The sequence below is a fragment of the Scyliorhinus torazame genome, chromosome 8 (genome assembly GCF_047496885.1).
Source record: "Scyliorhinus torazame isolate Kashiwa2021f chromosome 8, sScyTor2.1, whole genome shotgun sequence".
Taxonomy (NCBI): Eukaryota; Metazoa; Chordata; class Chondrichthyes; order Carcharhiniformes; family Scyliorhinidae; genus Scyliorhinus; species Scyliorhinus torazame.
The window spans coordinates 129,637,140-129,663,126 of NC_092714.1; the positions used below are offsets into that span (position 1 = coordinate 129,637,140).

The 25,987-nt window shown below is 51.1% G+C and overlaps 1 protein-coding gene across 3 annotated transcripts in view; it reads left to right on the forward strand.

The window, feature by feature from the left end:
• The first annotated feature begins 16,143 nt into the window (after positions 1–16,143).
• The window catches only part of LOC140428111 (rho GTPase-activating protein 6), a 1,113,012-nt gene continuing 1,103,168 nt past the window's right edge, over positions 16,144–25,987 (forward strand). Inside the window, exons 1-2 of one of the 3 annotated variants that reach the window (XM_072514181.1) lie at positions 16,144–16,265; positions 17,229–17,668. In XM_072514181.1, coding sequence (XP_072370282.1) covers positions 17,237–17,668 — 432 coding nt within the window. In that variant the 5' untranslated portion in view covers positions 16,144–16,265; positions 17,229–17,236. Of the gene's footprint in view, positions 16,266–17,069; positions 17,669–25,987 lie in introns of those variants that run through there. The other 2 variants (XM_072514179.1, XM_072514180.1) reach the window with 2 other exon arrangements.

Sequence of the window (25,987 nt, forward strand, 5' to 3'; positions counted from 1 at the left end):
ACAACTGGGAGATAGATATTTATATTAAATTAGTTATAACAAATAAACCATCAGCAATTAAATCTTGTTTAAACTACATGTAAACATCTTGGTAAATAGGGCTGAATCCAATGAATAAGGTTAGGTTGTAGAGAAATCGATGGCAGAGCAAGCAAACAATTGTGTTCAGGCTGACACCACTCTCATGGGTGCCTACTTTTGATAAGACCTATCTGTTCTCTCAGGTAGATGTTAACGACCTAATGGCACTACAAAAAGAAAAGCAAGAGATTATGCTGTCATAATCAGTGTTTATCCCTCAACCAACACCTGAAACAGGTGGATCTGGTCATTGATTTAATTGTTATTTGTGCGAGATTACTGTGTTCAAATTAGCTGCTATGATTGGCAACCTTACAACAACGACTACACTTCAAAAGAACTTCCTTGGCTGTAAACGGCATCTTGAGATCATTAGGCTCTATATGAAGGCAAGCCTTTCTTTTTATGCACATCCACATTCATGTACATTCTCATTACTATAATGTGCATTGCTTAATCCTCATTCATAAATCTTTCAAATATTTATACTACAAAATTTCTATTGTCATAAATAGAAGCATAATTAATCATAGTATGTTTCGAAGAGCACTACATGCCTAGTCAAGTCCATTGGTAATTTCTCAGTTAATGAAACAATTCATGCCAACATGCAGCAAACCCTGTTCAACATATAGACTTGTGCTGACAAGTGGCAAGTAGCACTTATCAGGGGCGAAATTCTCCGTTATCGGCGGAAAGTCCGCCGATCGGCGCAAAAAACGGCGCAAATCCGACTTACGTCACGTCGGAAAAATGGGTCGATAGTCTCCGGCCCGAAATGGGCTAGCAGCGACGTAATGGGATCCGCGCTTGCGCAGTGGTTCATGCCGTGCAGCTCCCCCATATCCCCCATCCCCCATATCCCCCTCCCCCATATCCCCCCTCCCCCATATCCCCCCTCCCCCATATCCCCCATATCCCCCCTCCCCCATATCCCCCCCTCCCCATATCCCCCTCTCTCCCATATCCCCCCTCCCCCATATCCCCCATATCCCCCCTCCCCCATATCTCCCATATCCCCCCTCCCCCATATCCCCCTCCCCATATCCCCCCTCCCCCATATCCCCCATATATCCCTCCCCATATCCCCCCTCCCCCATATCCCCCATATCCCCCCTCCCCCATATCCCCCCTCTCCCATATCCCCATATCCCCCCTCCCCATATCCCCCATATCCCCCCTCCCCCATATCCCCCCTGCCCCATATCCCCCATATCCCCCCTCCCCATATCCCCCCCTCCGCCATATCCCCCCCTCTCCCATATCCCCATATCCCCCATATCCCCCCTCCCCATATCCCCCCTTCCCCCATATCCCCCCTCCCCATATCCCCCCCTCCCCCATATCCCCCATATCCCCCCTCCCCCATATCCCCCCTCCCCCATATCCCCCTCCCCATATCCCCCATATCCCCCTCCCCCATATCCCTCCTCCCCCATATCCCCCCTCCCCCATATCCCCCCCTCCCCCATATCCCCCCTCCCCCATATCCCCAAGTGAATATAGCCCTAACCTTAACCTCTGCAATGCACGCGCAACCGATGGCGTGCATTCATATACCTGCCTAACAGTGTTGCCTTTTACCCCTGCCACCCCCCCCCCCCCATCCACAGGAGAAGCGCGCACACAACAATAGGGAGCATGTGAGGACTGGAGGAGGCCCCGCTGATGAGAGGCCACTGACCGTACATGAGGAAAGGGCCCTGGAACTGGCTGGTGGACCTGAGGACCGGGAGGTTGCTGATGCAGAGGTCGGGGGCATAGTAGCAAGTGAGCCACCGACAGCCCGTCCCCATATCCCCCCTCCCCTATATCCCCCTCCCCCGTATCACCTGATCACTGCCTGATGTCTAACCATGCATGCTTCATTGTGTATCGCAGGACCAAACGTCCAGGCACCCATCCCCGCAGATGCACACCGCCCGCAGGATGCCCCTCGGAGACCACAGGAGACGGAGAGACCCGCACACTCCAGCATGCGACGCCCGCAGGATGCCCCTCGGAGACCACAGGAGACGGAGAGACCCGCACCCTCCAGCATGCGACGCCCGCAGGATGCCCCTCGGAGACCACAGGAGACGGAGAGACCCGGACCCTCCAGCATGCGACGCCCGCAGGATGCCCCTCGGAGACCACGGGAGACGGAGAGACCCGGCCCCTCCAGCATGCGACGCCCGCAGGATGCCCCTCGGAGACCACGGGAGACGGAGAGACCCGGACCCTCCAGCATGCGACGCCCACAGGATGCCCCTCGGAGACCACGGGAGACGGAGAGACCCGGACCCTCCAGCATGCGACGCCCGCAGGATGCCCCTCGGAGACCACAGGAGACGGAGAGACCTGGAGAAACAGGGAGACGACACCCCCGTCACGTGCGGGAGCGACCACCCAGCGATGAGGGGGGCAGCCACAGGCCCCCGTCACATCCGAGCCAGGACACCACTACCCAGGACACCACTACCCAGGACACCACTACCCAGGACACCACTACCCAGGACACCCCTACCGGGACAGCACTACCCAGGACACCCCTACCCGGGACAGCACTACCCAGGAAGACGAAATACCGGACAGTGAGTCAGAGTGGATGGGTGGAGACGAACCCCCACCCCAAAGTGCCATGGACTCAGAGTGGGACACGACACAACGCCACTGCTATCACCAACACCCTCCACCATCGCAGAAACACTCACCACGGTTGGGCACTTTAGTGATGAGGCGTCTGGTACACTCACTGGTGCGCACAACACAGCCGTCCCGGTACAGCAGGTGGAGGTAGGATCAGCAGAGGAGCCGCGCGGTCGGAGGGCAGCCCAGCCCAAGCGAACATCTGCCGCCCAGATGGATCCCGGATTCCTGCAGTTACCACACCCACACATAGATCCGATGCAACCACCGACCCGGAGACGAGCGAAGAGGGTGATGGGCGGCTTGCGGCGGCTGCGGTCGCAGGTGGAGGAGTCCACCCGCGTCCAGGAGCTGGGAGTGGTGCCGGTCATGCGTGCCACCCAGGCTGACACCGCACGGGTGGCGTCCGCGGTGGAGGCAATGGGTGCGACGGTGTCAGACATGGGGAACGGCTTGCGAGGCCTGGGGCCTTCCGTGCAGGCGGCATCTGTGGCCCAGGAAATGGCTGCCCTCTCACAGGAGGCCATGAGCCAGTGCCAGCGCCAGATGGCAGAGGCGCTCAACGCCATAGCCCAGTCTCTGCAGGCCATGGCCCAGTCTCAGCAGGCCATGGCCCAGTCTCAGCAGGCCATGGGCCAGTCTCTGCAGGCCATCGCAGAGGGCATCGGCGCCAGTGGCCACGTGCGAGCCGGCGTCGCACTGTCACAGACAGGGTTTGCCAACCCCCTGGGCTCCATGGCTGCAAACCTGCAGACCCCTGTCGATACCAGCACGGGCCTCCAGGACTGGCAGCGCCAGATGTGGGGGGGCGTCGGATGGCCAGTCCGTTCGCATCCCCCACCCATGTAGAGGCCTGGGGGCCATCGGGCACCCCGAGGGAGGAGGAGGTGGTGTGGTCCGTCCCGGCTCCCTCTGTAGGGGAGGTCCCGGTACACCGCGACACCTCGGACTCCCCCCCTTCCGTCCCAGGTGCATCGGGTGGGCAACGGGCAGGACAGGCTGGCAGCTCACCATCCCAGTCGCCCGGGCCGCAGCCTGGCCCATCTAGGCCAGGACGCCCCAGGAAACGGCCGCCAAAGGGATCCAGTGCCAGAGGGCAGGAATCACAGGAGTCCACCTCCAGTTCTGCTGTACCGTCTGGGGAACCACGTAGACGTAGTCAAAGGGCCCGTAAGGCCAAACAATTAGACACTGAGTAAGTTGGCACGGATGCAGGGCACAGATGAGTTTTTGGGGCTAGGGCACGTGCATGAACTCCTTTCGTTATTAAAGTCAATGTTACACCTACCGAAGCTGCCTTTGTGCTCTGTCCAAAGTGTGCGGGGGTGTCATGTACATTGAGCGCAAGTGTGTGTGTGAGGGGTGGTCTTACCTCAGCCCCAGGTGAGTCTGCCCCCTTCCCCCTGGGCCGCCATCAACATCCCCCGGGCAGAGGACGGGACCGTGCAGTGTCACAGCCGCATGCAGGGATGGTCCGGGTGGATGGTGGTACTGTGGCCATGGGTCAGACATAGTCCAACGATGTAGAGCCAGGAGCTCACCGCAGGGCGGGTTGTCATCATCCTCCATTGCCTGCGATAGACACGCGTCCACCCGCAACTGTGTGAGCCCGGCCCGTTGTGCCGCAGGTGGATCGGCAATGGGGGGGGGGTGTGTGCATGCGGGTGGGGTGGGTGGGGTTGGGGAGGGGGGTGAGGGTGCTGGGTGGGTGGATGGGTGTGGGGTGTGGGTGGTCGGCTGTTGCCATGGTGTGCGGTCTGTGGCCATACTACCCGATTCCCACGCCCATCTAGTCAGTGAAGCGGGCGTCTATCAGTCTGTCCCGTGCCCGCTGGGCCAGCCGGTAACGGTGGACAGCCACCCGCCTGTGTCTACCCCGTCTGCCCTGACCATTGCCCCCATGCCCCTCATCTGGGGAGGACTGCGCCTCTTCCTGCTGCTCCTCCACTCCGCCCTCCTCTGCCTGCGGCACATCGCCCCTCTGCTGGGCTATGTTGTGCAGGACGCAGCACACCACAATGATGCGGCCGACCCTATCTGACCGATACTGGAGGGCGCCCCCAGAGAGGTCCAGGCACCTGAAACGCATCTTCAGCACGCCAAAGCACCTCTCAATCACTCCCCTTGTCGCGAAATGGGCATCATTGTAGCGGTTCTCCGCCTCATTGCGTGGCCTCCGTATAGGCGTCATCAGCCACGATCGCAATGGGTAGCCCCTGTCGCCCAGCAACCAGCCCCTCAGCCGGGGATGGCGTCCCTCGTACATGCCGGGGATGGATGACCGCGACAACACAAATGAGTCGTGTACACTGCCTGGATGACGGGCGCAGACGTGCAGGATCATCATGCGGTGGTCGCAGACCACCTGTACGTTCATCGAATAGGTCCCCTTCCTATTAGTGAACACGGCCCTGTTATCTGCAGGTGGCCGCACGGCGACGTGCATCCCATCAATCGCGCCCTGGACCATGGGGAACCCGGCCACGGCAGAGAAGCCCACGGCCCGGGCATCTTGGCTGGCCCGGTCCACGGGGAAGCGGATGTAGTGGTGCGCCATGGCATATAGGGCATCTGTCACTGCCCGGATGCACCGGTGCACCGATGTCTGCGATATGCCGGACAGGTCCCCACTCGGTGCCTGGAATGACCCCGTTGCATAAAAGTTCAGGGCCACCGTAACCTTGATGGACACGGGGAGAGGGTGTCCCCCGCCAGTGCCACGCGGTGACAGGTGTGCCAGCAGGTGGCAGATGTGTGCCACGGTTTCCCGGCTCATCCGGAGTCTCCTCCTGCATTCCCGGTCCGTGAGGTCCTGGTATGACTGCCGGGGCCGGTACACATGGGGCGCCCTCGGGTGCCTCCGTTGCCGTGGGGCAGCGACGCCCTCCTGCCCCTCCTCGTCCTGTCGGTCAGGTGTCCCTCCAGCCTGGGCGGCTGCCGCCTGCCCCTCTGCGGCAGCCTGCGCCGCCTCTCTGGCACGCTCCTCCTCCTCCTCCTCCTCCTCCTCATCCAGGGCAACATAGACATGAGCGGCTGCCACCACGGCGGCCAACATCGCTGGATGATCTGAAAACATGACGGCCTGGTGGGGGGGAGGGGAACGACGACATGTCATCATTGCCCATATCCCCTCCTCCCCCCAGCCAGGTGGCATTGACCGCATGGGTCCAACTGTTGGAGGCTGGCACCTGGCCAGGTGGACCAACTCACTTGCCCTCCCATCCCCCTCCTCGGCACGGACCCCCTCGACCTCCACCCCAGCACGGACCCCCCCCAACCCCCAACCTCCACCCCAGCACGGACCCCCCCCCAACCTCCACCCCGGCACGGACCCCCCCCAACCTCCACCTCAGCACGGACCCCCCCCCAACACCCAACCTCCACCCCAGCACGGACCCCCCCCCAACTTCCACCCCGGCACGGACCCCCCCCCAACCTCCACCCTGGCACGGACCCCCCCCCCAACCTCCACCCCAGCACGGATCCCCCCCAACCTCCACCCCAGCACGGACACCCCCCCAACCCCCAACCTCCACCCCAGCACGGACCCCCCCAACCCCCAACCTCCACCCCAGCACGGACCCCCCCCAACCTCCACCCCGGCACGGACCCCCCCCCCAACCTCCACCCCGGCACGGACCCCCCCCAACCTCCACCCCGGCACGGACCCCCCCCCCAACCTCCACCCCGGCACGGACCCCCCCCAACCTCCACCCCGGCACGGATCCCCCCCAACCTCCACCCCAGCACGGACCCCCCCCCAACCTCCACCCCAGCACGGACCCCCCCAACCCCCAACCTCCACCCCAGCACGGACCCCCCCCCAACCTCCACCCCGGCATGGACCCCCCCCAACCTCCACCCCGGCACGGACCCCCCCAACCTCCACCCCGGCACGGACCCCCCCCAACCTCCACCCCGGCACGGACCCCCCCCAACCTCCACCCCAGCACGGACCCCCCCCCAACCCCCAACCTCCACCCCAGCACGGACCCCCCCCATCCCCCTCCCCGGCACGGACCCCCCTCCCGGCACTCCCCCGGAGCCCAGCCTACTCTAACCACCCCCCCCCCCCCCCCCCCGCCGCACACACACACACACAACCCGAGACACACCTCTCCTCACGCAATCAGACTGCGGCCACGCCATTTCCTGCCCAGAGCCAACCCCCCAGGCCGTCACTCACCTCCACGCTGGTCGGCGTGAGCCTGGAGCACCGGGTCACGCCGATGAAAAGGAGGTTTGATTCACGTCGACGTGAACGGTCATCACGTCGACGGGACTTCGGCCCATCCGGAAGGGAGAATATCGGCAGGCCGAAAATCGGCTGCCTTGCGCAGACCCGTGACATTCTCCGCGGCAGCGGCGACATTAACGCCCTGCCGACTTTTCTCCCTTCGGAGACTTCGGCGGGGGCGGGGGCGGGATTCACGGCGGCCAACGGCCATTCTCCGCCCCAGATAAGTAAGTAACAGGCAATAACTATCTCTAACAAGACAAAAAAAAAGAAAGATTTATATTTATATAGCATTTTACATGAGCTCAGAAGGTCTCATAGGGCTTTAACCATGGAAGTGTAGTCACTGTAGTAATGTGGGAACCATCATTGTTGTAATATTGGGCTCAAAAGACCATCATCATCTTTATTTGATATTGATTGGCATTACCATCTTGAATCCCCCACCATCAACATCCTGAGTGTCACTATTGACCAGCCCTGGAACTGAGTTGGATTAGTTGCCTAAATGCTGTGGCTACTGGCACAAGTCAGAAAGGAGCTGGATATTTAGCACCACCCCAAATCCCTGCAACTACAAGTCACAGGCCAGGAGCATGATGGGTGGATTGTTTCCCATTTGCCTGGGTACCTGCAGGTCTAATAACACTGAATAAGCTCAATACTATCTAGGACAAAGCAGACTGGCTTAAATATGAATCCTCTTAACTACCAGTGTACTTTGGCTGAAGAGTGCACTCTTTATAGGATGCACCACAGTAAGTCATTAAGGCTTCTTCAGAGTACGTCTCAAACTCCCAACCTCCAACACTTGTGACAAGGGCAACAGCTGCAGGGAAACATCTTCATTCCCAAGTTCCCTTTCAAACACACTTCTTTATTTATCATGGGTGAAAATCTTCAACACATGGATGATAGAAAATTAAGAAAAGGGAAGTCTTCCATTTATATGGTTCCAATAAACTCGTAATATATAAAATACCAGGGCAGCATGGTGGCTCAGTGGTTAGCGCTGCTGCCTCATGGCGCCGAGGTCCCAGGTTCGATCCTGGCCCTGGGTCACTATCCGTGTGGTGTTTTCATATTCTCCTCGTGTTTGTGTGGGTTTCACCCCCACAACCCAAAGATGTGCAGGGTAGGTGGATTGACCGCACTAAATTGCCGCCTAATAGGAAAAAATGAATTGAGCACTCTAAATTTATAAAAAAATATATAAAATACCATCCAAATTGTGGCTTGGCTAGTGTAAAATACTTTTCATGGCTTTCTTGCCTAACTTAGACAATGTAGTTTGAGATACCCCGTTTAAAATCAAATGGCACTATGTATAAGGTCCTCTATAAGATTTTGAAAGCTCAACTCTCTGGATAGATTATCGGGGCATCATAATCAGGCTGTCTATCCAGGTCTGTAGTTAAACTTCCCAATGATCCTCAAACGTTTTAGTCCAAGGATCAATCTAGGTACAAAGGTACTTCTCCAAGTTGCAAGGTGTAATGCAAGATGAATCCTCACTGTTCATAGACCCATTGTTTTCAATGTTGTAGAAGAGAGTTTAGTTGTTGGATACCCTGTGGACACCCACAGTTTTCCTGACATTGATTTCAAGGTCAGCCATCCTGCAGAGGATTTCCAGAGCAGCCAAATTCTTAAGTATACTGCTATGGGAATCATTTATTCTTGCAATGTCAGCAGAAAAAGCAGGACACATGCACTTTAGAGGTATAACTGTGTTCTCCAGTCTGACACTGGACTCATTCTTGTCCCGAGCACGAAGGACGTTTCCATACATGCTAAAAAGCAAAGGTGGTAATGGTCCACCTTGCCTGCACCCTTTGAAATAGACATTGCGTTTGTCTTACCCATCCCGGCCTCAATTCCAGTCACTGCACCATGACACATATTTTCAATTAATTTAGTGAATTTAATACACAATGCCATATGATGAAGGCTCTTCAGAATGAATTTCTGCCCAACAAAATTGAAGGATTTTGCAAGACCGATAAAAATAACGACCAGTTGCTTCTTATTTTTCACCATCCTGCTTTAGGCAATATCAGTTGTGGTTCAGATAATAATAATAGCCTTTTATTGTCACAAGTATGAAGTTACTGTGAAAAGCCCCTAGTCGCCACATTCCGGCGCCTGTTCGGGTAAACTGGTATGGGAATTGAACATGCGCTGCTGGCCTTGTTCTGCATCACAAACCAGCTGTCTATCCCACTGAGCTAAACCAGCCCTATGGTAGTATTGTTACCTCTCAGTCAGAAATTTCTGGATTCAATCCCATACCAGGGCTGGGATTTTCCGGCTCCCTCGTGGCGGGTTTCCTGGCAGCAGAGGTGGCTCGCCATTGGCCGCTTGTAGGAACTTCCAGTTCCACCAAAGTCAATGGCCATTTGTGTTGCTTGGTGGCCATGCCGCCGGGGAACCCACCATGGAGGGGGTTGCCTTTGGTGGGACTGGAAGATCCCATCAGCTGCAAGGACCAGACAACCTCAGCCCAGATCATGTGCACAATATTCCAGGCTGATGCAAGAGTACTGGAGGGTTTGCTGCATTAGCAGATGTAAAGTCATCTGATCAATAATTATCCGTCAATCAACGTCTCAAAATATCTCGTCATTATCACATTATTGTCTGTGGAAGTTTGCTGTTTACCAGTTGGATGCTGACATGACTAAGTGAGTAAACTTCAAAAAAGTAGTTGATTGACTGTAAAGTACCTTGAGATCTCTACTGGTTGTGAAAAGTGCTATATAAATGCAAAGTTTTCCCCAACAACCCATCCCCGGAACAACTTTTCATGACGGTAATACTTTCATTGCGAAAGGTAGTGCTGAAAATAAAACCCTTTTGTCTGGGGGTGAGATAATTTAATTTGTCAATCCTTTCGCTTTGATAAAAGATAAAATTGAACCAATTGTGATAGATCAGAAATGATGTACATTCTTCAAAACTTAGGAGCTTCAGATGCGAGAATTAAAACTGTTCTACATATCTTCAACAACCAAAACCATTTGAGCATTCAGCCATCGGGTCAAATCATCCTTGGCATTAAAGAATTGATACTTATCAAATCAAAGGGGTCCTTGACCAACATGTTATCAGGACCAAAGGCAGTATTCTTTTTAAAATCTTCAACAGTCTCATTAATTTCCCATTTACTAACTACCTCCATCAAACCGTCTCAATTGACTTTATTACAATGAGCAAAGAACATATCGCTTCCTTATTGCTAAAATTTTAAAATTTACTTTTAAAATACTATTTCAACTCCGATATCTAACAGTCAATTTGATCTGAATCATCCATTATGTCCCTTGTCAAACTCCTCTTCGCCATTGAAAATAATTGAATTAAAAAAAATTTTTTTTTTGCACAAAACTTCTACAGGCACCTATTGTTGTTAAAAGATTTTTTTAAACTTACAAACTTACATCTGACCATATAACTTAGGACCAGGATTAAGCCACTGGGTCCTCGAGCCTGCTCCACCTTTCAATAAGATCATGGCTGATCTGATTTTAACCTCAACTTCACATTCCTGCCTACCCCCCGATAAACTTTCACCCCCTTGCTTCTGCCTTAAAGATATTCAAAGACTTTGCCTCAACCATCTTTTGAGGAAGAGGGTCTCACAGCCCTCTGGAGAGATTTGTTTCTTCCTCATCTTTGTCTTAAATGGGCAACCCTTAATTTTTAACCAGTTCTAGGTTCTCCCACAAGAGGGAACATCCTCTCCACATCCACCCTTTCAAGTCTCCTCAGGATCTTATATGTTTCAATCAAGTTGCTTCTTCCTCTTCTAAACACCAGTGGCTACATGCCTAGCCTGTCAAGCCTTTCCCCAGAAGACAACCTGCCCATTCCAGATATTAATTTCTTGCTGTACCAACATGCTAACCTTTTACAATTTATACACTGGAACACCAGATCCGTCTGCATCTAAGAATCCTCAAATTTCTCACCATTTAGATAATAAGCTTCCTTTTTATTCATCCTGCCAAAATTGACAACTTTACATTTTCCACATTATATTCAATCTGCCAGATCTTTGCTCACTAATCTAACCTATCCATATCCTTTTGTAGCCTCTTTATGTCCTCTTCACAGCTTACTTCCCAACCTATCTTTGTGTCATCAGCAAATTTAGCTACTATACCATTGGTTCCTTCATTTATATCAATTATGAAGAGTTGAGGCCCCAGCACTGATCCCTGTGACACAGTAATCGTTTGTTCCTGCCAACCAGAACCTGCCTACTCTCTGTCTCCTGTTAGCTAGCCAATCTTCTATCCACACCAAAATTTAACCCCTTACACCATGAGGTTTTATTTTCCGCAATAATCTTTGATGGGGCACCTCATCAAATGCCTTCTGAAAATCTAAGCATGCAGCAGTACCATGCAACCACCATTTGCACTGGTTCATGGACTCCCAAGAACCCTGCCATTTTTGCTGTCTTGTGGAGTCAGTGTTCCATGTCAATGTTCAATGTCCCAGGCTGTACAGCCTTTTTAGTTTCTTGACAACTCATTGAAGTTTTGTTTGCACTTCAGCCGACCCTCCTGATCTATGGGCACCTGGTGTGGAGAGAGGCAGGGAAGGCAGAGGACCTCCTCATGAAGCTGCTCCTGGGCCTGGCGAAACTCGGCATCAACAAATCCAGGCAGCAGGCAACTGAGGGGGTCATCTAGCCAGACTGCCTTCCCTCTTTCGTGGCTACGTTCAAGGTCTGGTGTCCCTGGAGAGGGAGCATGTGGTGTCCACGGGCACCTTCAAGGCCTTCCATGCTCGGTAGGTACCGCAGGGGTGGACTGCTTTATTGACCCGTTTAATCACATTTTGATTTGACGTTTGGCAAGTTTCCTTTGCTCTTTGTTTTGTCTGGGCAGGAGCGGCCCCTTTTGTCCCTGAGTTTGCTTCTGTTATTCTATTAAATTGATTGGGCCCTAAAATACTTTCACAGGATCTCTCTCTTCTTCAAAGAACTCCAATAAATTGTTTGAACAAAACCCTGTTGATTCTGCCTGATTAAACTGAATTTATCTAAGTGCCCTATTATAACGTCTTTATTAATAATAGCTAACATTTTCCCTATGACAGATGTTAAGCTACCTGGTCTATAATTTGCTGATTTCTGTCTCCCTCCATTTTTGAATAGCTGTTTTCCAATCTAATAACTATTTTCCAACCTAATGGAAACTTCCCCCAAATCTAGTGAATTTTGAAAAATTAAAACCAATGCATCAATTATCCCAGTAGCTTCTTATTTTAAGACATTTTAGGATGACTTTCATCAGGACCTAAGGTCTTTTCAACCAGCAGTCCCAACAATTTGCTAAGTACCATTTCCCTGGTGATTGTCATTTTTTTGAGTTCCGTCCTCCCTTTCAATTCTTAATTTACAGTTGATGTTAAGAGCTGGAGTAAAATATTTCCTTTACTTTCTTTTCCCCCTTAACTCTTAAATTATTGGTAGTTCTTCCAATTAAGTATGCACCACCGTCCCCCTCCACATCATTCAGATGCTCAATTAGTTGCTCAATTCTACTAATCATAGACAACAAATCTTTATTATTCATACCATTTGTCGCAGGTTCTGGTAAATGGGCTACATGTTAGCTCATTGTAGAGTTACCTAATGCCTCTAATTACTCCTCATGGTTAGAAACATTATTACATCCTCATCTGAGACAACCTGAGGAATTTCTTAACACCTTAGGATGTCCAACAACACTTTACACCCAATTCAGTCTTTTTGAAGTGTTGTCATTGGTGTTATGTCGAAAATGTGTCAGCCAATTTTCATAGAGCAAGGCCCTATGAAAAGCAATGTGAGATAGCCAGATAATCTATTTTATTTAAAGCAACATACTAGGGATGCTGGAAATCTGAAATAAAAACAAAGTGCTGGAACAACTTGGCAGGTCTGGCAGCACCTGTGGAGTCAATGGTGAGTTGAATATGACTCTTTTTCAGAAAGAGTATCCTATTTGACTCGAAACATTAATGTCTCCACAGATGCTGCCAAACCTGCTGAGTCTTTCCAGCACTTTTGTTTTTATTGTTCTATTGATGTAGGTTGAGAGATAGATGTTATACAGGACCCCAAAGAGAACTCCCCTGCACCTCATTGAAGGAGGTCCACTGGATCTTTTATGTTCGCATAAGAGAGTAGGCAGGCCACAGTTTAAAAACTCATCTGAAAGAAGCTACCACTGACATTGCAATTCTCTCTCTGTAATGTACTGGATTTGCACTGTCAGCCTGAATTTTGAGCATATTGTATTGCATATCGTCAGCCAAAGCAATTCTGCCTATTCTGCATCCTATCTAATTTGCAACCCTCCCATTATAAAATCTGAAATGTAACCAGGACTCTTTAAAAAACTGTAGTAAGATCTCGGAGTACTGTGTGCAGTTTTGGTCTCCACCCCATTGGAAGGATGTTCAAGCAATATAGAGAGTACAACACAAATTGATGAGGAATGCCTCCTGGGTCGAGGAAGTATAAATATGAAGATTTAAATTTGTGACTGTTTTCTTTCACATTTGCTAGGGGTCTGAAGATGTAGCGCATAGAAGATCATATCTCTTTCCTGGTGGTTGAGTTCTAGAAGTAGAGGGGACTAGGAAGAGAAATGTTTAATACGGAGGGTTGTGAAGCTGCCGAATGCATTACTGTGATTACTGATTGAAGCAAAAACCAGATCAATATTTAAGAATCAGTTAGATAGCTGACTGAAGGAAAGGGTATAAAGGGATATGGGAGCAGGACAGTTACCGAGATTAGGTTCATGTGAAAAACGCAGACTGGTTGGCCCAAGTGTCCTGTTTCCGTGCTGGCAACTTCTGTGTAATTCTGTGTAATTCCTCATTTCAAACATGTCAAACCTTAAACAATGACCTTGAATAGGCCTCCACTTCCTTTGTGGGACCCATTGAAGTAGACCAGATTCAGTCCCTAATGCACAACAGAGTCATGCCAGCCAACCTCTGATTAAAGCCCTGAAGCTGTTACTGTAATAAGTAGCCTTGGAATATATCATACCAGCGTGTTAGGAGTGGTATATATTTTGAAATTGCTTTTGATATTGCTGGGAGGGGATGATTTAATCTGTTTGTTTGACATTACTTTACCTCATATATTTTAATGGAGGTTTAAAACAAATGAGTTCATACCTGGTGAGAGACAGCATATTGTGGAAATATCACCAGTAGTAAGTAATGTTTGGGTCAAAAAGCTTAGAGGCGCAGCAAGAAACAGGTCTAATATTTTGTTAATAATAGATTAGCAGAGCTGTTGATGATTGATTGTTATTGAAGTGTGCCAGCTCCGAGCTGGATTCCCAATACGAAAATATTTACAAATATATAAAACCCCTTGGGAACAAAAAGTGTTTCAGAATCAGAAGTATTTATGAGGCAGAATTCCTCAGTAGACCCTCCCCAGAAACAAAGGCGTTCCCAACATGATTGCAAAATAATTTCGACCATTGTAACAGGCGATGAAGAAACGTTCAAATATATTTTAAAAACAGGCACCTTCTTGGGTTGAATCAGCTGCACAAAAGAACATTTTCCAATATCACTGATGTGCAATTCTTGCCTTCTTACTGATCTCGAGGATAGGGACACTGAGTGAAAACATCCAGGCGACCCTATTTATAATGCACCTTCATCCCTTCTCTCATTTAGCCACTCCTGTCTTCCACCCTGATGTGGAGATGCCGGCGTTGGACTGGGGTGAGCACAGTAAGAAGTCTTACAACACCAGGTTTGGACTTTAACCTGGTGTTGTAAGACTTCTTACTGTCTTCCACCCTGTCACAATAGACCTTTCCCTTTCCTGCACCTTTTCTTACACCTCTTCTCTTCTGCTTCCAGTTCTGACGGAAGGTTATCCCAATATCAGCCGTGAATTTGGTGGTCGTATATCTGGTTTGGATGTCAGGGGTAAATGTCTCTCACCAGGCTCTCAGGAATGGAGCACTGGGGGAGTGTTGAGCTCAGAAAGGTGGTGGGGGGTCTTCCAGCTGAGGCTATTTATTAAACGACTGACTCGATTTGTGGGTTTGTCCTGTCCAACATTTGAACCCTCAACCCACACCCGGAATAAATGGCCATTGTCATAGTGATGTGTGTGAGAGCTCGCTGGCTTGCCTACACTACAACAGTGTTGACACTGAGAAGCATTGTTTTGACTATAAAGCACTTTGGGACCTCTCTGGGTGTGCATAAATATATTTTTATTTTCTTTCCCCCATCGACCTGGAGCACTGACTCGCTCCCCGCTCCCGAGATGCTGGTCTGATCTGTCCAGTGTTGCCAGCTTGTCCTGTTATTTCGCATTTCCAGACCGCTGCCAGTCCTGTGGCGAGTTGTGTTTACAGACAGGGCACCGGTGCAGCTCCGCCAGGGTTAACAGGCTAAAAGGTTTGCCAGGTTCGAGTGTTTTTGATTGCAGGGTGCGGATGTGAGATAGTGCTGCACTGCCTGCCCTGCCCAGGACTCTGCCTCCCCTGCCCGGGACCCTGCCTCCCCTGCCCGGGACCCTGTCTGCCCTGCCCGGGACCCTGCCTCCTCTGCCTGGGACACTGCCTCTTCTGCCCGGAACCCTGCCTCCTCTGCCCGGGACCCTGCCTCCCCTGCCCGGGACCCTGCCTCTTCTGCCCGGGACACTGCCTCCACTGCCCGGGACCCCGCCTGCCCTGCCCGAGACCCTGCCCCCCCTGCCCGGGACCCTGCCCCCCCTGCCCGGGACCCTGCCTGCCCTGCCCGAGACCCTGCCTCCCCTGCCCGGGACCCTGCCTCCCCTGCCCGGAACCCTGCCTCCTCTGCCTGGGACACTGCCTCTTCTGCCCGGAACCCTGCCTCCTCTGCCCGGGACCCTGCCTCCCCTGCCCGGGACCCTGCCTCTTCTGCCCGGGACACTGCCTCCACTGCCCGGGACCCCGCCTGCCCTGCCCGAGACCCTGCCCCCCCTGCCCGGGACCCTGCCCCCCCTGCCCGGGACCCTGCCTCTTCTGCCCGGGACACTGCCTCCACTGCCCGGGACCCTGCCTCCACTGCCCGGGACCTTGCCTCCCCTGCCCGGGACCCTGCCTGCCCTGCCCGGGACCCTGCCTTCCCTGCCCGGGACCCCGCCTTCCCTGCCCGGGTCCCTGCCTCTCTCTCTCTCTCTCCTCCCCCTGTTACAGTCCCGCTCCCAACTCCGCCTGGGGCTATTTCACCCTATACCCCAATACATGCACCGGGTCTGGGAGGGAGGGAGGTCATTTCCTTCTGGACCTTGGCAAGTGTTGATTTGATGGTGAGCGCCTCCCTCTGCCAACCTGGTGCTCTGGGTCCTGGAGGCTGGACTCTGGTGGCTCTGGTCGCTCTGGGGGCTGAAGGCTTGGCTCTGGGGGCTGCGCTCTGGGCTCTGAAGGCTGGGCCCTGGGAGCTGGGCCCTGGGGGCTGGGCTCCGTGGGCTGGACTCTGGGGGCTGGGCTCCGGGGGCTAGGCTCTGGGGGCTGGGTCCTGGGGGCTGGGCTCTGGGACCTGGGCTCTGGAGGCTAGGACCTGGGCTCTGCGCTCTGGGCTCTGGGCGCTGGGCTCTGGAGGCTGGAGACTGGGGGCTGGGGTTTGGGCTCTGGAGGCTGGGCTCTGGGGGCTGTTGGCTGGGCCATGGGGGCTGGGCTCTGGGAGCTGGGGACTGGGCTCTGGGGGCTGGGTTCTGGGGGCTGTTGGCTGGGCTCTGGGTGCTGGAGGCTGGGCTCTGGGAGCTGGGGACTGGGCTCTGGGCGCTGGGCTTTGAGGGCTGGGCTCTGGGTGCTGGGGTCTGGGGGCTGGGGGTTGGGCTTTTGGGGACTGGGTTCTGGAGGCTGGACTCTGGGGGCTGGGCTCTGGGGGCTGGGACCTGGGCTCTGGGAGGCTGGGCTTTTGGGGGCTGGGCTCTGCGGGCTGGGGGTTGTGGGCTGGTCTCTGGGGGCTAGGGGTTGTGGGCTGGTCTCTGGGGGCTGGGCTCTGGGGGATGGGGGATGGGGGCCGGGCGCTGGGGCTGTGGACGGTGCGCTGGGGGCTGGGCTGTGGGGGCTGGGCTCTCTCTCATGGGGCCACGCTGATTCCCTGTCAAACGCAGAGGAACGTCAAACTTTCACCAGCGGCTGGGCGCAGAAAGAAACTCTCCCCCAAAAAATGTCTACGCAAGGTCTGTACCAAGGTGGGGCTGGTGCTGCTGGAGGAGGTGGAGGTGGGTGGTTAAACACTGTGTTCTTTTGCTCCTCACCGTCAGCAAAGACCATGTCGAAGAGAAAGCTGCGCCAGACCAGAAGCTTGGACTCGGCCATTATCAGAGGCTACGGCACCGACACCGAGCTGACAGCGGATGATTTCGATGTCCTGGGGACTACCTGCCTGAGGTCCAAGTACGCGAGTGTCAGCAGCCCGCTGTCCCCCCGCAGCTCGGCCGAGAGTCTGGCCGCCTCTCGCTCGCCGCGGTACAGGCAGTGCCCCCGCGCCCCGCTGGAAAAATCCCTCTCCACCCACTTCAGCTTCGACTCCGACTCCAGATCGGCAGGTGTGAAAAGGACGGCCACCTGGGACCTCTCCTTGCTCCCCAAGAATCAAGCCCAGAACCCCGGGGCCAGCAATACCATCTTCTCACCGAGAAAGTGGCTGCAGAGGAAACCACACCAAGCCAACAGCCAGTCTTACATCGTTTGGAGATCAGAGGTAGGCACTGGGAATTGAACTTTTGTAAATATGCACACCCCAGGCACCCGCTTCTATGTGAGGGGTTTGATATTTGTTTAATTGGCAAGCAGGGTCACTATATGAGGGGTGACATTGCTTTGCTCGGCCGTGAGTTGAACTCCTTTTGGCTTCGTTCTGGTCGCTCATGACGAGTTGAGCGGAGGCTTGTGCAGGTAGAACTGGGAATGAGTGAACCCACTCGATACAGTGCAATTGTCACCAAATACCTCCAAACGACACAGGTAACTGGTGCTGTCAATCATGTCTGCAATATACCAAATACAATTGGTCCTGTGAAGAAACTGCTGGTAATTTTGTCTTTTGAAAAGCAAATGTCATTCTGGGTTCAACTCCAAACAACAGCTGACTGTTATTCGACCAACCAGTGGTTTTGTTTTACCAATTGCTTTGTAAATGGTGATGGCATTATCAGGTACCCTGAAATAGAACGCTTCCCGGTTAACAATATGACAGGACTGGGTTAACGGGAGTGGACATTAACCCAGGGATGGGTCAATGGGAGTGGACATTAACCCAGGGCTGGGTCAATGGGAGTGGACATTAGCCCAGGGCTGGGTCAACGGGAGTGGACATTAGCCCAGGGCTGGGTCAATGGGAGTGGACATTAACCCAGGGCTGGGTCAACGGGAGTGGACATTAACCCAGGGCTGGGTCAATGGGAGTGGACATTAACCCAGGGTTGGGTCAATGGGAGTGGACATTAACCCAGGGCTGGGTCAATGGGAGTGGAGATTAACCCAGGGCTGGGTCAATGGGAGTGGATATTAACCCAGGGCTGGGTCAATGGGAGTGGATATTAACCCAGGGCTGGGTCAATGGGAGTGGATATTTACCCAGCCCTGGGTCAATGGGAGTGGATATTAACCCAGGGCTGGGTCAATGGGAGTGGATATTTACCCAGGGCTGGGTCAATGGGAATGGATATTAACCCAGTGCTGGGTCATTGGGAGTGGATATTAACCCAGGGCTGGGTCAATGGGAGTGGATATTAATCCAGGGCTGGGTCAACAGGGGTGGACATTAACCCAGGGCTGGGTCAATGGGAGTGGATATTAACCCAGGGCTGGGTCAATGGGAGTGGATATTAACCCAGGGCTGGGTCAATGGGAGTGGTTATTAACCCAGTGCTGGGTCATTGGGAGTGGATATTAACCCAGGACTGGGTCAATGGGAGTAGATATTAACCCAGGACTGGGTCAATGGGAGTGGATAGTAACCCAGGGCTGGGTTAACGGAAGTGGACATTAACCCAGAGTGTTTCAGCAGCCTGCCATTTCAACAGTTTGTCTTATGAGGCTTGCTTACTTCTTCAAGCTTATTTCTCCAGATGATGCCATGGAATTTCATTGCTATAGTGAGTGCAATTAACAGGATGCCCTGGATAATCATAGCTCTTTTTAATAGTTCATGTTGAAGGTTTTCCTGATTATATATTTAATTTATTCTAACATGGGATGCGGGCGTTGCAGGCAAAGCCAGCATTTGTTGTCCATCCCTAGTTGCCCTTGAATATTCTAAAAACCCTCCACCACTGATGAACAGCGTGTGTACCATCTACAAGATGTAGTGTGGTAACCCACCAAAGTGCCTTAGACAGCACCTTCCAAACCCACTACCCTACCATCTAGAAGGACAATAGCAGCAGATATCTGGGAACCCTTCCACCTGGAGGTTCCCCTCCAAGTCTCTCAGCACCCTGACTTGGAAATATATCGCCGTTCCTTCATTGTCGCTGAGGCAAAATCCTGGAACTCCCTTCCTAACAGCACAGTGAGTGTACCTACACCTCAGGGACTGCAGCGGTTCAAGAAGGCAACTAACCACCACCTTCTGAAGGGCAACTAGGGATGGGCAATAAATGTTGGCATAACAAGCGACGCCCACATCCTGTAAAATGAATTTTAAAAAACAATCCATTTATAGAACCTGACCATCAAAGCATTGTGTAGAAGGAACATTTTGAGATCTACAACGACGAAGGTTGTGCCTTTCACAACCTCAAGATGTTTCAAAGAATATTCCAGCCAATGAATTACTTTTGAAATGTGGTCAAATCGTGGTCCTGGTCCCACAGCAATTAGATAAATGACCAGGGCTGGAATTCTCCAGCCGTTCACTGGCAGTGAGATTGTCTGGTCCCGCCAGAGTTTCCTGGCAGAGTGGGGTGGCTTCAACGGGAATTTCCATTGACAGCGGCAGGAGCAGAGAATCTCGCCACCAGGCAATGACATATCGCCTTCCGCTGCCGAGAAACACACGGCTGGGAGGCCAGAGAATTCAGCCCCAGGTCTTGGTTGGAGGATAAATGTTTGGCAGGGTACTGGGAGATACTAGTGCAATGGGATCTTTTACTTAGACCTGAGGGAGCAGGCAGTGCCTTGGTTTATTGTTTCATTTGAAAGACAGCACCTCCAACACTGCAGCAATCCCTTGATACTGTACTGGAGTGTTAGCTTAGACTATGTGCTCAAGACTCTGGAATAGGACTTGAACCCACAACCCTTCTGACGCTGAAGTAAGAGTGCTATCACTGAGTCACATCTGACAAACTACAGGTGGAAAAAACTCTGAATGATCATGATGTAGTAATCACACAACATTAAAGTTTATTGACTGAAGTACAATATTTCTTATTTTCTACATTGATTTAATAAGCTTGGATTCAACTTTACTATTCATTATTCCAAATATAAATAGGAGCAGAGTATTGCCAATGAATACAACAAATATTACTGAGTCTTGTGAACAAATAGCACTGTCTGAAACACTTTTCAGCATAGCTATGGGATCCTGACAGCATGCTGTAACCATGGTCTTGTTATTTGCTTAAAGCTATAGGTTGTCTACCAATAAATGTTGAATAAATTTAAAATCCAACTGTACCAAAAGAAAGATGAAAGAGATAATTTTTACATAAAGGATGTCTGATTTACAATTTAAGCTACTCGGGGATAAATGGGCTGGAGAGTCAATTGGCAATCTGGTTTTGGGGGATATGGGGATATGGTGGGTGCGAGAAAATGGTCTGTCAAACAAAAAATTATGAATCTTTTGCACTTAATGACCTCCTCCTGACTCTAAAAATGTTTGACTTGAAATTACATCTTGGGATGCCATCACACAAATACTTGATGTAACAGTCTGAAATTCCTCTCTTTGTTCTTTTAGTAGATGAGTGAATCCGTCTCAGTTAATGAGTTAACATCTCTGCTACGGATCGTGGGATACTATTCTTGTATATTTCTGAAATTCTTTTCTCTGTTATTTTATTTAACTGTTTAAATTAACAGGTTATCTCCTTTGTTAAGACAGGAGGAAATGCAGATGGATGAACTGTGTGAGCATATATGATAGTAAACCATGGTGAACACATGGGGGCCTTTATGATCTCTCATTTTAACATTGAAACATGATTGAAAATCAGATTTAATTCTGTTACAAATATCTTAAAAGTAAACTATGAAGTCAATTCAGGGTTGCCAGCTCTCCAGGATTGTCCTGGAATGTTCATGAGCTAAAGATTAGACAGCTTCCAAAGGAGGCCATGGTGTGAGTGATCGCACAGAGGGCAGCTCCTTCTTGAAGGCATAGAAAGGAGCTCTTTTTACCCGAAAATGGGGGTAACTTCGGAAAAGTGTAGCTGAAGGTCGGAGGAGAAGTCACCCCCCCCCCCCCCCCCCCCCCCCCACCCCCCCCGGACATGGCACATCTGCTGGTTTTCAATTCCGGCAGAGAAGGCGAAAGACCTAGCCAAGGAGTTGGAAGAGACCTGTGGCGCAGCAGCTATTGGAAAGGTGGTAGAGTCGGCAGGGTCAGTGCAAGTTGGAAAACCCTAGATGGAACAGGTGATGACTTTCATCAGAGAGGAGTTCTGTTACCAAAGGAAAGAGATGCAGGAGGACAATTCGAAGGCCATTGAAGGGGCAGTGGCACCCCTGAAGGGCTCGATGGAAAGGGTTGAAATGTGTTTGGAGGCACAGGAGTCGCAGATCCGAGAGATGGAGAGGGTGATGTCAGGCCACAGGGAACGGGTGGTGGCATTGGAGCCGGAGGTGGGACTCTTTGGACTCATTTGCAAGATGCTGAGAGCAAATGTAGCAGAGCAGAAGAACAGGTCGAGAAGGCAGAACCTGCGTACCGTCAGCCGGACTGAAGGAGTGGAAGGCACGAATGCCACAAGATCCGTCTCGAGGATGCTGGCATGGCTGTTGGCGGAGGGCATGCTGGACAAGGCCCCAGAAGTGGATAGAGATACATGTCTCTGAGGCAGAAGCCAAGAGCGGGGGAGCCGCCACGGGCAGTGATTGTAAGATTCCACAAGTTTGTGGAAAAAGAGAAGATCCTGCAGTGGGCCACAGAGATGCAGAATTGCGAATGGGAGGGGAACATGGTCTGAATATACCAGGACATTGGAGCAGAATTGGCAAAAACAGCATGCTGGATGCAATAGGGCCAAGGCGGTGCTGTATCAACGGCAGATCAGGTTCAGGATGCTCTACCCGGCAAACCTATGGGTCACTTATGAGAGCCGGGAATATTATTTTCAGATCCTAGAAGCAACCAATTATTTTATTAAGGAGTACAAACTGAACGGAACTGGACTTTATTGGGAGACGGAGCTGCCGACACTTTGGAGTAATGGAAGTAATGGGTAGAGTGGGTGTTGGAGGGTGGGGTTCATTTCCTCCCAAGTGATCTTTGCACCAAAGGCTTTATTCCGGAAGCTGGATACGATTATCTCAGAGTTTGTGTGGGCAGGGAGGGTGCTAAGGGTAAAGATGACCCTGTTACAGAGGCAGAGGTGGAAAGGGGGGGGTGGGGCGTTGCCAAGTCTTCTGCATTATTACTGGGCAGCAAACGTGGAGAAGGTGAGGCGGTGCTGTGAAGGAGAGGGGGCAGATTGGGTTTGGATGGAGGAAGAATCCTGTAGGAGGTCCAGTCTGAGGGCCAAGGTGATGGCGGTGTTGCCACTGGCGGCAAGAAAATACATGGAGAGCGCAGTGGTGCAGTCCATAGTGAAGGTCTAGAACCAGTTGAGGGGGCACTTTAGGATAGCGGGGATGTCAGTGTTAATGCTGCCGTGCGAAACCACGGATTTGAGCCGGCGGGGGTGGGGGTGGGGGGGGGGGGGGGGGGGAGACAGACGGTATGTATGGGAAGTGGAGAAAAGAGGGGCTGGTTAAGGTGAGAGATCTGTACCTGGAAGAGAGGTTTGCCAGCATAGATGAACTGAAGGAGAAGGTACAGCTCCCGAGAGGAAGTGAGTTTCAGTACTTGGAGTGACGGGACTTTGCATGGATGGTTTGGAAAGAGTTCCCCAAGCTACCGAAGTATGCCCTTCTGGAGCGACTGCTGCTTCCAGACGTGGAAGGAAGGGCAGGATCGGAGACACAGATGAGCGGCTGGGAGAGCAGGGAGGTGAGCGACATAATGATGTGTTCTGTGGAGGGCTTTGAGGCAAGGTGGGGGATGTTCGTGGCCATGTCTGAGGAGTTGTTTGTCGATGGGAGGGTGGAGGGTTGGAAATGGGGGGCAAAACTTGTACAAACTGTATAACTGTGTGTTTTAGGAGTATGTTCCCCAGACTATTTATGTTTTGTTACCATTTGAATATGTTTGAAATAAAATACATTTTTAAAAAAAGGAATTAAAGATTACTCTAAAGTATAATGTTACCATCAACCCAGGAGAAAAATCTCAGGAGTTGTGGCGCACAAAATTAAAAGTATTTCTTCCTACAGTTTTCTTTATTCGTGGGATACCATCACACAAATACTTAACGCATTGGCTTGATATTCTTTGTTATTTTAATAAATGGAAATGGATAAAGTAGATGCATGAGTAAGGTTGGCAATACTTGAGTGGATAAGTCACCAGGTGCAGATGGGATGCATCCCAGGTTGCTGAGGGTAGTAAGAGTATAAATTATGGAAGTGCTGGTTATAATCTTCCACTTCTCCTGAGATGGGGGATTAATGTCAAAGGGTTGAAGGATAGCAAATGTTGTACCCTTGTTCAAAAAAGAGAAGAAGGATTAATGTGGTAATTACATGCCAGTCAGTTTCATGTTGGTGGAGGGGAAGAAACAATAATTTGGAAGAAAATTAATAGATACTGTGACTGGGGTGGGCTAATATAGGAGCACCAGAAAGTTTTATTCAGAGCAAATAAAAATAGAAAATGCTGGAACTGATGAAAGGTCATTGACTTGAAATGTTGGGTGAGATTCTCTGGCCTTCCCCCCGCAGCGTGTTTCTCAGCAGCGGGAGGTGGCCCGCCATTGGCCGGTGGTGGATTCTTCTGGCTCCGCCACCGTCAATGGGATTTCCCATTGAATCCACCCCATGCCGTCGGGAAACCGTGGCGAGGGTGCGCCACCGGGGGGACTGGAAGATCCTGCCGGTGGGAGCAGCCGGACGATCTCACCTGTGAACTCTGTTTCACTCACCATAGGTGCTGTGAGACCTACTCAGCATTTCCTGTTTCTATTTCAGTTTTCCAACATTTTCAGTATTTTACTTGTACTGAGAGCAAATCGTGTTTGACTCACTTGATTGGGTGTTTTGATGAGGTAACAAAGAGAGTGGCTGAGGGCACTGCTGTTAACAGGATCACAGAATGGCCATACACAGAAGGGGGCCATTTGGCACACCATGTCTGTGCCAGCTCTTCAAAGGAGCAATTCACCAGTGCCATTCCCCAGCCTTCTCCCCGTAGCCCTGCATATTCTTCCTTTCCAGATGATAATCCATTATCTTTTAAAATGCCTTGATTGACCTGTCTCCACCACACTCTCAGGCAGTACCTTCCAGATCCCAAACACTCACTGTGTGAAAAGTATTTCCTCATGTCTCCATGGCTTCTTTTGCCAATTATCTTAAACCTATGCCTTCTTATTTTTGATCCTTCCACCAATGGGAGCAAATTCTTCTCTATCTACATTGTCCACATTCCTCGTGAATTTGTATATCTCTATCAAATTTCCCCTCAACCTTATCTTCCCAAGGCAGAAAGTCCCAACCACTGTGGTCTACTTGACTGAAGTTCCTCATTCCTGGAACAATTTTGGTGAATCTTTTCTGCATGCTCTCTAATGCCTTCGCATTTTTCCGAAAGTGTGCTGCCTAGCACTAGACATAATACTCCCAGTTAAGGCCAAACGAGTGTTCTGTATAAGTTTAACATAACCTCTTTACTTTTGTACTCTGTGCCCCTATTTTTAAAGTCTAGAATGCTGTATGCTTTATTCATCATGCTCTCAACTAAGAATTGTGGTAAATGACTTTTTTTGTACTGCAGGGACATGTTAGGTGGAATTTTCTGAGTGTCAGTACTAGGATTCCTACTATTCTTGATGATTTGTACCATAGTATAATAGAATTTACAGTGCAGAAGGAAGCCATTCGGCCCATTGAGTCTGCACCAGCCCTTGGAAAAAGCACCCTACCTAAGCCCACTCCTCCACCCTATCCCCATAACCCCACCTAACCTTTCCACTGAGGGCAATTTAGCATGGCCAATCCACCTAACCTGCACATCTTTGGACTGTGGGAAGAAACCGGAGCACCTGGAGGAAACCCACGCAGACACAGGGAGAACGTGCAGACTCCGCACAGATAGTGACCCAAGGTGGGAATCGAACCTGGGACTCTGGAGCTGTGAAGCAACAGTGCTAACCATTGTGCTACTGTGCCGCATAGTTTCAAAATTTTCAGATGACACAACATTTGGAAGTATGAGAAAAATTGTAAAAAAATTTAAGAGGACATAGAGTTATGGGATGGGCAGAAATTTGGTAGATGAAGTTCAACACAGAAAAGTGTGAGATGTATATTTTTGTGGAAAGAATTAGGCAGGACAATACACGCTAAATGGTGCAATTTTGAAAGAGGTGCAAGAAAAGAGGTGTTTGTGCACAAATCTTTGAGAAGTGATGAGATAGGTTAACAAAGAATTAAATAAAGCGTACGGGATAATAATAATATAATAATAATCGCTTATTGTCACAAGTAGGCTTCAATGAAGTTACTGTGAAAAGTCCCTAGTCGCCACATTCTGGCGCCTGTTTGGGGAGGCTGGTACAGGAATTGAACCCATGCTGCTGGCCTTGTTCTGCGTTACGCGCCAGCTGTTTAGCCCATTGTGCTAAACCAGCCAATGGACTTTATAAAGAGAGGCGCAGATTTAAAAGCCAATCTATGCTAAACTTATATAAAACATTGGTGTGGTCTCCATTGGAATATTGCCCCAATTCTAGCCATCATACGTTAGGAAGGA